Source organism: Apodemus sylvaticus, chromosome 20, assembly GCF_947179515.1.
Source record: "Apodemus sylvaticus chromosome 20, mApoSyl1.1, whole genome shotgun sequence".
Taxonomy (NCBI): domain Eukaryota; kingdom Metazoa; phylum Chordata; class Mammalia; order Rodentia; family Muridae; genus Apodemus; species Apodemus sylvaticus.
In genome coordinates, this window is record NC_067491.1 from 31,008,086 (window position 1) to 31,023,141 (window position 15,056).

General features: G+C 36.9%; 1 protein-coding gene across 3 annotated transcripts in view; it reads right to left on the reverse strand.

Annotated features, from left to right (window-relative positions):
* Tmtc2 (transmembrane O-mannosyltransferase targeting cadherins 2) overlaps positions 1-15,056 on the reverse strand; it is a 427,423-nt gene that overhangs the window by 274,779 nt on the left and 137,588 nt on the right. The window contains exon 1 of one of the 3 annotated variants that reach the window (XM_052165623.1): positions 13,601-13,718. The exons of the other annotated variants lie outside the window; for them this stretch is intronic. Coding sequence (XP_052021583.1) covers positions 13,601-13,620 — 20 coding nt within the window. The 5' untranslated portion in view covers positions 13,621-13,718. Of the gene's footprint in view, positions 1-13,600; positions 13,719-15,056 lie in introns of those variants that run through there. 3 annotated transcript variants of the gene reach the window in all.

The following is a 15,056-nucleotide window of genomic DNA, read 5'->3' on the forward strand; positions in this document are numbered from 1 at the left end:
GATCTAACATCTCAGCCTGGCCCCACCTCACCGTCCAGCCATGAAGAACTGCATTACATTTTGAACTCTTAAGCCTAAATAAAACATTAAGTTCCTTCAGAGAAAGACTGGGTCATGACAATGAGAAAAGCAGCCAATGCACACACTAATTGTAATATTCCTTAAAATACTAAAGTGTGTGTGTGTGTGTATTGTGTGTATGTGTATATTGTGTGTGTGTGTGTTTTCACTAAAAGCATCAATATCTACACCTTAAAGGAGTTATAACTTAATTTTTGTTAATATCTATCCCAAATCTCATAAGGTTTGAAACACTGCGTTAAAAAGGCCCCGTGAATAATTCTGTTTGTACAGTCCTGGAGCTGTTGTTGTGTTTGTTTTGTTTCAGAACAGACAGTGGAAATCCCTTCCCCATGCTCCCTACTTGGCTGTATTGGACTCACATTTTGGAAACCAATTATGTATTTAATGGCTAACAGCCTTAAGTGTCAAGATACAGCTCTGGTCAACATTAAAATTTCTTAAAAGTTGAACAGAAAAATCTTGAATGCATTATTGAATTTGTCAATATTCCAATTAGCTGACAGATTAGCAGCTGTATCTCTGGCATATTTGTTTGGGATTTTCATTCTCCTTACAGATTTATTTGGCAATAATGCACCACACATTTTGTATGAAGACCTCAACTGAATTGAATAAAGAAGCATTTTAAGAGAGGAGGGGAAAAATAGATGTAACTAATTGGTTTTGTTCTCCAATGTCCTCCAGAAAGGGCCTCAACAAACAGCAGAGATCAGTAAGAGCCCCAACTACTGAAAATTTAAAACATGGAAGCTTTTCTTGGCTTCTTTCCAGTTGACACTGCTTTGTAGCCCCAGTACTAATCTTGCAAATAATCTGCCAGAAACAGCAACAAGGCTCTTAGCACATGTTGAAGCTGCATAGACAGATTCTCGCCTGGCTTTAGCACCTACTTCAGTGGGTAAATGTTTGTCCAGCTGGCTTTATTGGTTTATTATGCTGTGATCCTACTAAACTTTTTTCCATCTTGCTACCTTAAAAAATAAACAACTTTGTCCTTTAAAACACTTCAGAAAATACGTTAACTTTATATGTTCTACTCCATAAAGTTTATTGATATTTTGGAAAAGTTGAACAAAATGCATAGGGAGAATGTCATCACTAAGACACAGCCTCTTGCCTAACTAGAGTCAGGCTGAAAAGGAAGACATCTTGGACAGCATCTAAATAAGACTACATGTCTTGGTTGGCATCTTCCTTGAATGCAGGCCAAACATTACACTGCATGGGGGAGACAAAAGTAGCAAAAGAGTAGGACTTCATCCGAACTAAAGCCTACTCCCAAGATTGATGTATTGTACCATGTTCTGTCAAGCCATTTTGCAGTGTTTAAAGAAGTCATTTTGTTTCTGTGGATGACAAATTAAGTTAGAACTATAATTCAGATAATTTAAAAACTTTCTGCCCAAATTCACAAGCTGCTTCGAATTAGTGGCTGCCACCGGCACGCAATTTATTTGTAGTGGAGACTTGTGCCTTTCAGTAATCATTTTTATTTTCTTTGGCTAGGCATTATAAATTATTAAGAGTTTAATAAAATTTCACTGCTGTTTTTCAAAGGAAATTGTGTTGGGATTAGAGGAGATGTATCCCAGGCCATAATGTAGGAGAAATTCTTACATAAGATAAAATTTGAAGCTCTTCACTAAGGAAGTAATTTACAATATAAATAACTAAGGAGATGGTCTATAGTAGATATTGTTTATTAAGTCTAAAACTGATAGAATATGTTGTTATAAAAGAACTGCAGACATAATTAAAAACAGCAGCCAAATTTAAAACACAAAACAGAATTGTACAAAGGATCTGTCCATGATATGTGTGATGGAGAAAGAGGTGGGAGTGATTCTGAACCAAGTATAAAATTTTCTTAATATAGACCTGGCTTGTCCTGTCACATTTTAGGACTTTAAAAAAAAATATATGGCATAAGAAAGTAATCAAAGATACTAAGGATATTCCTTGAAGAGACATGGTTATTCCCATCAGTATCCAAGAAAACTTCACCCAGGTTTTCAGGATATTTCAAAGTGGCAGCCTTTTGTTTTTCTGCAGATAAGAAAATCTATGTAACCACATCCTATCAGGAATCAAGGGAGAATATGGCTGTGCGTATCAAGCAGACATAATCCTGAGATGCCAAGAGGGCCACCCTTTGTACCTTCAAACTCTTAGCTTACCTTTCAATTTCATCCAAATGTTCTTGGTATAACCCACAGTATGATCCTTGCAATAAGCCACTGTGCTAGTGATAGCCTTTTAAGATCATAGAAAAGGAATGTTTGGGAACACAGAACAGGCACCAAAGCAAAAAAGAAAGAGTTGACATTCCCACAGCCAACCTGTTTGAGCATCTACCATGTTATCTGGGGAAAACTATGGAACTGGGGGACCTTCGAGCCATTAGATCTGTTTTCAAGGCAACTGACTTTGACAATGTCTTCACTAAGAAAGAAAAAAAAGACACATTTTACTAACCATTAATTATCATTATGAAAAAAAACGGCATCAGTAAGGACTCTGGAGTAAAGTGATAGTTATAAATAAGCTTCTTAGATTGTGCTAAGGGATGACCTTCAATGATCTACAATCGCCTACAATCTACTAGGTGCTGTTTAGTGAACACATCGAGTGTGAGTGCTTGCCAAAGAGATGTAATGTGCTTCTGGGGGAAAAACAGTACTTTTGTTGTTGATGAGGCTCAGCACCAGTCTGTCTGTTTGCCATCTTTAGGGACTGCCCTAGTTAGAGTTTCCACTACTGTGATGAAACACCATGACCAAAGCAACTTGGGGGGATAAGCAGTTTGTTTGGCTTACACTTCCACATCACTGTTCATCACTGAAGGAAGTCAGGACAGGAAGTCAAACAGGAAAAGAGCCTGGAGGCAAGAGCTGATGCAGAAGCCATAGAAGGTGCTATTTAGTAGCTTGCTTGTCATGGCTTGCTCAGCCTGCTTTCCTCTAGAACCCAGGACCACCAGCCCAGGGATGGCACCACTCACAATGGGCGGGGCCCTTACTCCCTCAGCAATTGTGAATAACAAAAAATATCCTTCAGCTTTTTTTTTTCTTTCTTTTTCAAGACTTTATGGTAAAGCCTTTGAAAACTTTTGCTCATAGAAATAGGAAAAAATAATCTTTGGGGGGAATATGATTTATACACTGAATCCACTCATTTGCTCAATGAGGCCCTTTGTCCATGCACACCTCTTTCCAGAAGGTTCTGTTTTAAATCGGCCTGCCTGCATGATGTTTTCTGAGCTCAGACACTGATTCCAGATACTCATACCCTCAGCCCAGCATCATGACTGCTGCTGTTCATTCTTTCATTTTTATTTTTTTTCTTCTCCTTTTTTTTCCTGGCATTTAAAAAATATTTATTTATTTACATCCCAATTGCTGCCCTCCCTCTCAGTTCCCCCCATCACAGAGTCCTTCCCCATCCTCCCTCTCCTCCCCCTCTGAAAAAGTGGGGCCCCTCCTTGGTATCCCACAACCCTGGCACATCCAGTCTCTGCAGGATTAGGAGCCCCATCTCCCACAGAGGCCAGACAAGGCAACCATGGAAACTGAGCAGCACATCTCCTCCCATATATGTCTGGGCCTCAGTCCGCTCTGTGTCTACTGTTTGGTTGGTGGCTCAGTTATAGGCATTGTCTTAACTGAAGTTTCCTCTTTTCAGATGATTCTAGCTTTTGTCAAGTTGACTGAAATTTAGCCAGGACAGTGGCTTACAGTAAGAATTTAACATTTCTAGCTCTGAAAAATTTATAAACAAGAGAAACTGTTTGTGGACAGGAATGGACATATGTGTCCCTGACATCGAATTCGAATTGTAAAACCAACCCTGAGAATGCTTTCCTATAACCTTTTTGATAATAATAAATACACAGCTTTTTTATTTTGCTATGAAGTCATGGTAGCTTAGCCTCTCTGGTGCTGGGATTAGAACCAGATCTACCACACTTGTCAGTTTTTAAAACTGCTTTTAATCGGCTGTGGTTTTGTGTCAAGTTCTCAAACAAACTTCCTTTTTAAAAATTTATTTGTTTTCACTTATAATATCCACCATCTAGCACTGACAAAGTGTTCTACTTGGGTATCACTTATTGCCAGTATGCTTTCATCTAAAATTATTTGAAAAATAAATGATATAATAAATAAGTTTTCTCTGAGTCACCTAACATGAAGAAGTCTCCTTCCTTAAAGAAGTTACCACCATTTTGAAAGTCTTATGACTTTCTACTACACCATGTATTATATATGTCTGTTACTTAAATATTTTCCACATAAGCTAAATGCTAACTTTCTAAAACATATCACAAACTAAATATTCATTTGTACTGTTGAAAACCTTTGAGACTTAACCATATCCATACATCTTTTCCACAACTCACATGGTCAAGGATTTGGAGGAATGAAACTTCCCCAACCCATTTCTCTATACACAGAGGCTGAGTTGAGCCTCCTCCTAGATCTTTGTGCTCCATGTATTCTAACACATAAAATTAAAAGCTACTTTTCAGGAACCTTTGGCATAAAAGTTAAAGGTGAGGAGTCATTGAACAATAGCCTCAGGGACTACTGTGACATGGTCAGATGCGACAGAAAGATGAAAGAGGAAAGCTTGCCAAGGCAACCATGATTCTAATAATATCACATTCAGCTATTTATGCCTTAGTGTCACTGTCACTAATAAACTATTATTAGCATTAAAGGACAAAATGTTATGTATGCCAGTAAGTCTTAAGGCAACACACTTAAAATGAAAAGACATACATAGTGGACCAAGGAGAGACTAGATCAATAAATATTTTAAGCCTACAGTTGGGCAGAGGCACAGAGATACACTTATAAAAGTAGCAAAATGCAACCTGAGATAATACAAATATGTGAAAACATTGTCTCAAACCTCTCACCTATGTACTGACCATTTATGAACCAAATGAGACCTTTTGAAGGAAAAATTAAATAATAAAACTGCTAAAAGGTTGCTTTCTCAACACAAGAGCAAGCCTGTTCTTCTAGCTCCATTCTTTTAAATGGTTTTAAGTGAACCCCATCGCTCTTGGGGTATTAAAGAAAACCTTTAATACTGCCGAAACAATTCAGCATTATGCAGCTTCTGCTCCCCTCTATGGCTACTTCTAAGGCAAATTCTCTTTTACTATAGAACCTCCATTCACAGAACTTTGATCCTCGGTCTCAAGGTCAGGTTGTACTGACCTCCCTCCGTATCTATTTTTGAAAAATTATATAAAGTGATTCTTCCTGTTTCAACCTACCCACCTTCACCTTGCTGGCACCCTCTCATTCTCCAAAACTCACTTTCTAGTTGGCTTCCGAAGCCCTCTGGACATTTCTGAGTGGATAAAGTGGCCTCGGTTTGCCTTTGTAGAACGTAGCACAACTGGAACTACTTAGCATCACCACCTCCACCTTACCACTGTCAGATCATACTCTCGGTTCTTCATCCCCCTTCTGCAGCTTGGAAGAGAACCTGGACCACATTAAATATGACAAAAAATACTCTCCAAAAATAATGAAAATATCACAAAGCAAATTTCACAGAACTTGTTCCCTAGCAGATACTTCTCAAATGCAAGTAAATGAGAACATTGCGAATAATACCAATCACCACACAGAACACAATTTGAAATACAAATGACAGGCTTGAATCTCCATAGAGGAAAAATGATTCAGAACATATTTGGTCTTTTCTACCTCTAGGAACATAAATATAACATTAGGACAATCACAGCAGTTAAGCAAGATTACAAATACACTCATGCAGTCGTCACTCTGAGAATTTCTTCACAGTGAAATTTGCACAGCCTTCATTTGCCCTGAGTTATATATATATATATTCTATCTTTCAAAGAGCAGCAGTTAAATTAATCCACTCTTAGGAAGACCAAAAGCTAAAAGCATCTATATCTTAAAAGATAAATGATTTAATGTTTACAAATGACATTTTGGTAATTCACAGTATAAAAAAATGTTTAAACTTTTCTCTTATTTCCTTTCCCTGAGGAAGAACAAAGCTTAGATAATAAGCATACATCATTATCTATTATATGCTTATTATTTATTTACTCACAGAAACACATTTACACCACATGGTATATGCCAGGCACTGCCCAAATCTTTACAAATGTGAACATATAAAGTCTTTTGGAAGTATAAGTAACTGAAAAACAAAAAACTAAATATGAACAGCATTATACTATATATATCTTAAATGGCTACAGTATAACTTTTTAGTTAATAGGAGGGATAGCATTTGCTAAGGATAGTTAATCACACATTCATTGCTACAATTTTTTATCAAAGAGCTGTTATTACTTTTGTGCTTCTCGGTGAAATACTGGTAAATAATTACACACACACACACACACACACACACACGCACACGCACACGCACACGCACACGCACACGCACACGCACACGCACACACACACCACACACGCTCCATGGCATGGATATTCTTTTAAATGAAAATAAAAAATCTACTCTAAAGCCAAAATTCAAATAAAACAGTACCAGGTAATCCCACTACTATAATAGGATACTAGTACACTATAATAGGAAAAAAAATTTTTTTAAATCTGTCATGAAAAGGTCAGGACAAGTGACTTCCAAGGTCTGGGTAGAAATGACTCATGCACTGGAACTAAGTTTGCCCTTATGGTAAATATTAATGAAAGCACTGAAAAGCATTTGTTCTCTAGCACCTTTCTGATCTTTGTGAATTCAAAAAAGCAAACAAACTAAAGATGGTTGGTATAACCATAGTGTAATCAAGAAATTAATTAACAAATTAATTAATTGAGTATAACATACTTGGGTATGGACAGCAACAGTACCATGTAGGAAAACACAAGTAGATATTGTTTTATGTGAGCTAAATGCCCTCTTATTCAAAGTATTTATATTATTACATGATCTTATTATGCTGTATAATTTCTCTATTTTTAATAGTTTTACAAATGCTATGGTTATTTCGATGAATAATATTTCTGTATTTATTCTATCACTATATTATATAATAGTGCAGTTTCCACATATTGATCCTGAAACTAAGAGCCTTCAGTTACTTACATTGGTTTATTACATTATCTTAACATCTATGTTATGTTACATATCCATCATTTACTTATTTATTTTGGGAATGGTGCATAAGGTCTAAGGGTTATAGGAATACTAAGACTATACAGGAATTAAATCACAAGCACTTAGAGTTATAAAGATGACTTGTGGATAAGAGCAAGGCCTATTCTTCGAGAAGACACTGGTTCAATGCCCAGCACATAGCACATATACGGCAGCTCACAACCTTCAATAACTCCAGTTCCAAGGGACACAATGGCCTCTTATAACCTCTGCAGACACTGCACATGTAGTACCTAGACATACAACCAAACAAAATGCACCTGTTTGTCTTTGTATATATAATTACAATCAAATTTTTAAAATTAGAAGCATTTTAAGGACAGAAATGCTTTATAATACTACTTCCTCTAGCACAGCCTATTCCTCCTAATAAATTCTAAATATGTGTCTATTTATAAAGACTTTCGCCCTTAAGCTTTTCAAAGTCATGGAGCTGAAAGTGCTCCAGATGCCTTTCCCTGCAATGTATTGAGCTGGTCACTGGTTGACACTGACCATAAGATGGACTCTCATCTATCCCAAAACTCTAGATATTTTGCCATGATACACCAAATAAAATATATTTTATGTTGAAATTAAACTATAGTCTTCAAATTTCACAGAAATTGGAGTGATGATTTCCTCTTATATTTAAAAGTCAATTACAATCTTGTGTGTGCACATTTGCATGCATGTGCACAAAAAGAAGAGGGACATGCACTAACACAGACGTTCACTCTGTACCCCAGGTGAGTGTGGAACCTGCACTGAAGCCTGCACTGGCCTCACATTCTCCAACTTTGTGATCCATCTGTCTCAATCTCTGGCTTTTGCCTCCCAAGAACCGAGACTGCAGAAGTGTAAAACTACACCCAATCTCAAAAGAAAACAGACCTTGGTATGAAGAACAATAGCAGCTTTGAATGCTAACAAGCCCGAATGCTAGCCCAGCTTGGCTTCGTACTACAACATGAATTCAGTCCGTTTCCTTTCTGTGGCTATAATTCCAACTGTTTCATAGCAGGTACGTGCCGGGCTAATGTGGCTTTCCTTCCTCTTGCTGTGTTAATGTGAGAAAGGGAAGAAAGAAGGATTACACTGTTAATCTTTGACTCTACACAAAGCAGAACCAGATTACTGTGGCTACTGCAAGGCTCCTGGTGATTTCTCCAGCCTTGGGGTGTTTTTACATCTCTCACCACTGCCTTTCCATTTTTAACTTATATTGTAGAACTTGTATTAAAGCTTTATTAGTACTATGTATGATCATAGACCACAGGGATAAGAGATTATACAGAACTGGATTCAAGTGATAATATCAGTAACTTTTGAACTTACTTGATACAAAACAATTGGCACCACCCATCTCTATCCTCCATGTCAGTGCAAGGAAATCTGGGTTCCCTAAAATGTTCTCACGTTTAAAATAGATGCTAAAACCTCAGGTGTAATACACTTCATAAATGTGTTAAGTTTTTAGAGAAAATATTACCAATATTCAGATCATAATACTTCACAAATAAGAAGAAGCAGGGTTCATAAATAATGGGTTAGAAAGTTTCTCTATATCTTGTTCATCACTGAAACATTGCAATTCCCAATAAGTAAGTGTGGATGTTACATGGTCGTGTGAGAGAATTTCAAGTAGCTCATCAGGAAGGCCACATACATTCAACCAGAGGGGAAAGAAAAATCAGTCCAGTCAGTAATTAAGAAATACTTTCTACCCCCACCAAAGATGTGCAATGATTTGAAGCAAATGTTGCCGCATAATTACATATGAACATAATTGAAGCTCTCCATCTCTGCAAGTCCTTTTATGTGAGTAAATGATTCGAAATGGAATGCAAAATTAAAAATATCTTTCTTTAAGCACACCATCAAAATCTACGCTTTGGACTCTAAAACTTGGTAGAGGACAAGCAAAATCTTCAGAAGCACAGAACAAAAAGAAAACGTAGCATAAATTCTAAAACAAAGGACTCTCTTTCTACACAGAGAGTGGCGCCATTGCTAGGATGTCAGCACAGCACTCTTGGTTTCACATGTATGAAAGCAGCATGGTAGTGAACTCATTCAGCCACATCTATTAAAATCCTCCTTTTCATCTCCAATAAAGGATACACCTGGATGAACACAAGACATGCAGTACTGATGTCAAAGCTCAACCCACAGTGAAGAATGTCTTTATAAACCAGTCTCTTCCACTTGGTGAGAATACATTCAAAGTAGATTGAGGAAAGGATCCCTAAACTTAAGCATGCCTTTGGGAGTCAAAATGAAAATGAACCCAATACAGCTAAGCGTTTCTCGGTAAAGGGCTCTCTTCTTTGATCTCCAACTGACCATAGTCTCCACTGGAAAACAAGTATTTGGAAGCTATGGCAAAAATTTCAATTCATTATCATTTTGCTCTCTTGTGTGCTAAAATTGGAAAAACTAGGATAATTTCAGCAAACAAGGATGATGTGTGAGTATGTATAAGTGTGTTCTGTGTATGTGTATATGCATGTGGATTGTTTGTGTGCTTATGTGTGATTTCTGTGTATTCGTGTATACACTTCACTGTCAGTAAATGTACAAATCAAAAAAATACATTAAGAATAAAAAAATTATGAAAGTTCCAATAATAAAAATTTTTCCTCTTAAGCAAACTCTTTGCCTTATCAAAGTTGTATCCCACCAAGTGTCCAATTGATTATTTCAATAATTATACTGTGCAATCCATGTAAATATATACATTTGGGATGATTCTTCAGTTTTTCCCTCATCTTTCCATGCTGGGGAAATAGCAGACTGACTGTCAGGAGAAGAAAGGATTAGGAAAGGAAGCAATTATCTATAAAGTCCACAAGAAACAAAGAAGAACCCCCACCACGAACATGGCAAAGCACCCTTGAAGAAGGGGGAAACTCTGAGTTGAATAGAAAATCAAAGTTACTTTACAAATGGCTTCCCATGTCTTGGCTCTGCACAGTCTCTCTCCCCTGCCATGGCTGACTGCATCTGGCGCCCCGCCCCCCACAAGCACTTGAGTTTGGGTTCAGCTAGAGGAAAGAGCGGTGAACATCCCCTCTCACATTTTCCAACTGGTTTTGTCCCATTATAAATCTTTTCTGATTCTGCTGGTATTTATAGTTCAATTTCCTTTTTCAAATGAAACTCCTTCAGATGTCAACTTGGAATAAATTTAAAGAAGTATTCTCAGGTTCCTACTTATGCTGTCAAAATGAATGCTAAATCACAAAGAGACAAGTATATACACTTCTGGACTGCCTAGATGTCTGGAGTTTATTTGCTTGTTTGTTTGCTTCTAAATCTCTTTTTACACTTTTTTTGCTTTGAGTGGACATAACTATGGGGCACATAGGAGGCCAGACAATATTTCAAGCAACTTCCTCTGTTGCTCCAGGTCTGGTGGACTTTAGACAATGTCTTACCAAACAGGAGCTCATTGTTTTAGCTGGAAAGCCTGGGAATCCAGTTCCTGAAAGCCTCTTCTATCCCCATCCTGACCCAATGCTGGGGCTATACTTCTCTTCAAAGTTTAGTATAATATAAATTAATTCAATATATAATATTAATTATAAGATCTAGTTAAAAAGTGCCTGCCTGAAGAGAATGGGTCAGCCGTTGAGCCTTATGACCAGGACTTCATTTACAGCAATGCCTGAGTGTTTACAAGATTACTGGGGAGTCAAGCTTAGCTCTTCTGGTTAATAAAGCACAAATTCTAACTTGCTGAGGCATCTTCCCAGCACTATAAGTCTGTCTTTAATAGATGCTTTCCTAAAAATAATCCCATAAATAACTTGTTTCTCCCTCATTTAACCTAAAAACTTAGATTCAAATGCCCAGTTCAGAGGATTACAAATCAAGTCATGTATAGCATGTATATCAATTATGCATTTATTTCTAATATACTTATTTCTAGTATACAGTGATTTTCCTAGTCGCTTAATTTTCTTACGTATTTACAGGCAAGCATTCTAAGTTCTTGAAAACTGATTCTACATTCTTCCTTACACAGAGACCTGATATTATGCCTTCTTTTGCAATTGCGGATATGTGTGATGCAATTTAATTTTCATTCCCACAGCATAAATAGCAATCAATTTGACTCATTTAATATATTTTTCACTGAGTGTCTGCTATGTGATTGACATGTTGATCAGCAAAACAATAAAATGATCTGGAACCACCTTTTAAAAATCAATAGCATAGATTTCTACTAATGCACTAAGAATGGAAACTTCTTTAAATTCAAAGATGACTCTGGACACACCCTGTTAAGTAAATTATCATTAGCTAGTCTTCAAGGTTCAAGATGTTATATAATATAAATTACCAGATCTAGCCAAAATACCTGTTTTAAGAGATAGTCAACAGCATGACTAATTCTTCCTAATGATTCTTAAGTTTCCTTTGGTGGGAAGGGGTAGTAGTAAGCAGAGTAGAGACATTAAGACAATGGGATAAAAAGAAACAATAAAAAAAAGATTTAGGGCCAGAGCACAAGACCAGCATAATAAATGTCTACCTATCCCAATCTCAGCCACAGAGCTACTTGGGTTTGCTTTGAAGATAATGAATGCCAATCCACTGGATAAGATTTTTTTTTTATTTCTTTCTGAGATAGGGTTTCTCTGTGTAGCCCTTGCTGTCCAGAACTCGATTTGTAGACCAGGCTGGCTGCTGAGATTAAAAGTGTGTACCACCACCATCCACCCAACCAAAAATAAGGATCACTGAAGGATCTAAATAATATATTATTTGTGTTATTTTCCACTATAAATTTGTATCTGCCTTTCATTAGATGAAAGTAGCTGTGTTAATAATCATCCATTTGCACTTACACACATATTTAAGGTTACCTACTTTGATTTTCTTTCATATCATAGTACATTATACTTAGTAAATAAGGAAATGTAAAAAAGCCACAAATGGTATTAAATGAACAGCAAAAAGTAACACCTGGTAGTCTAAGTTTTCACACACACACACACACACACACACACACACACACACACATACACACACACACACACACACACACACACACAGTATGTCTACAGAATATGTCTATAAACCCCACTAAATGCTACCCTTGTCATTATAATGATATAGAGTGAAGAGAAAAAAGAAAGCTAAGATGCTTCAAACAATCTCTACTACCTTATGAAGTGTTACCTCATATTAAATTATACAAATTATACTGAGAATTAATTTATAACAGCCAGGCAACACGTTCAGCAGGGAAAGACACTTGCTGCTAAACTCCCACTGTGCTTCATCCCAGACACTCACAGGCTTGAAAGGACATAACTGACTCCCACAGGCTATTCTCTGACTTCCACACATGAGCCCTCACCTGTAGTCACACACACACACATACACACACACACACACACACACACACACACAATCATTAAGAGAATTTTTTAAATTAATATTCTAACCTTCTCTTAGAAACAACACAGGGTAATTTCTATCTCCCAAAGAATACTGTAGAGGACCTAATGTGGTGGTATATACCTGTAATGCCAGGATTTGAAAAGCATAAGTGGGCAGATAGCTCTGAGTTAGAGGCTAGCCTAGTCTACAAAGAAAGTTCCTGCCCAGGAATTGTGATGTAGTAAGATCCTGTCTAAAAATAAAATAGAAGAAATAAAAAATGAAATATATAATTTTAAAAAGAAAAAAGCACCTGAAAGACACTGAAATCCCTCAGACTGCTGAGCCTCCATTTCCTTTTTGACACCATTTTCAAAGAGACATTTTCATATTCTCTCTACACTCTTACTTTTTTGTCTTTTCCTGCTTTTTCTTCAACACCTGCTCCAAAACTGGGCCATCACTCCCAAGCTATACAAAAGGAACCTAATGTGTTTGACCAAGGGCAGATCACCACATGGAAAATGACTATCATAAGCTACAACGTGCCCAGATGCTCTAAGAACAAGGCGATTATGACACATCAGGAGAATCACTTGTATTTGCACAAAGCTATTTTAAGAAAATGGCACCTCATTTAGTTCTGCTGTCAAATCCCCCATTTGTCCCTGAGAATTTAAGAGGAGATATATATATCAGGAAAATCAGGCCGACCACAGGGCATCACAGACTCATGTGGCTAAGTATGTCTACAAATGGAATATATTATTGCCTACATTAATTATTATGATCACAGCTGAGTCTCTGGTTTCACAGAGTCATCAAGATCTTTGTAGATAATCTCCCTTCAAAAGAGGGAAAAAGTAGACTACAAAAAAGGGGGAATTTTTATAAAACTAACATTTTTAGAGCATGTTGAGGATCAACAGAAAAACTTAGAAAGTACTGTGAGTTATCATCTGCCACCTACCTCCCATATGCACATGGCATGCCACCGAAGAGTCCTGCACCATGGTGGCACTTTTGTTACAGCTTCTGAGCCTGAGGTCCACGTTTAACCTTAGAGTTTACTCTTGGTGAGGTCTTCGTGGTGCACTCATTGGGTCTGGGGGAAGTGCAATGAATGTACCATTACAGTAACACAATGAAAAATTACACTTCCCTGCAGATCTGTTTTGTCCCACATCCTCTGATACTCTTTCTTCACATTGACAAATGATGGTCTTTCACAGCCTCTGATTCTTTGCCTTTTATAATCCACGAGGTAGACAGAACTATTCAGAAGTACTGTCAGATGGAAGTGTTCCATCCAGCTGCATATACCTGCAGTGTCTCCATGGCCCTTCACGGCTTATTTCTTTGTAGCACTGAGTGACACCCCACTGGACTAGAGAGTACTTTGGTAAAATTTTACATTAGTTTGACAGAGGCACAACGCAAAAGCAACCCCACCTTCACTGCCTGTCACCCTCTTCCTACCTCAGCTTTAGTGATAAAAACTGGAGCTCTGGCCATCCTTTGCAAGCAAACATACTAACTACTGAGCTACAGCCATACTCCTTATTCATATCTATGCTTTTTAATTCACATACACTTATTACAATGTGTGGGTGCAGCAGACAACTTATTGAAGAATACATTATGATATAAATAAATATAACATTAAAACTTCTCAATTTGACCAAGCTTCATTTTCATCTATAAATTTTGAGGCTACGTAAAATACTACTTAAACCCTATAGAATTTTCCTTAGCCTAATCATTAGAAAAAGTTGGACTTAATGTTTACATTCTATTAAATTAGGTCCATGAGTTATCTTTGAAGAACATTCTTTTACATGTGATTTTTTTTCTTTCTGTCCAGTCTTCTAGACCCAACCTATTGCCTTACTTCTGAGTTAAAATTTGTCTACTGCATATTTTTGGATTTTAGGTGAACCTTAAGGCTGCATAATTACTGATCAAGTGAACAGCTTAGCAATTTAACATTAAAAGAATTAATAATTAGCTTAGCATCAAGGAAATTCAAAGAAAACTCTTTCAAAACAAATCTCACACCATTATAAAATTCTATAAATCTCAGAATAAGTAAGTCAATGGTTAGTCAATGGTAAGAAAATGCTGGAAAGTAATAAATACTATGTATTAAATGTCTCTCAGTAAGGAACAATACGAAATTTATTTCATATCTTACTAAGGAACTGTCAGTTGGCACTGCTAGACATAGCATTTATAGAAACTCAGAGAATTCCTAAAGTGTTCATGGAGATGTTTTTCTCTAGTGCAATTACACATGGAATGAACAGACTCCTCACCCATATCCACTCTCATTGCTACCAATGACCTAGAAAGTCCTGGATTAAACCTTTTCATCTAATAAATGTCTACATCACTCTCATTCAATCAATTAGATGGAGACAGTTAGG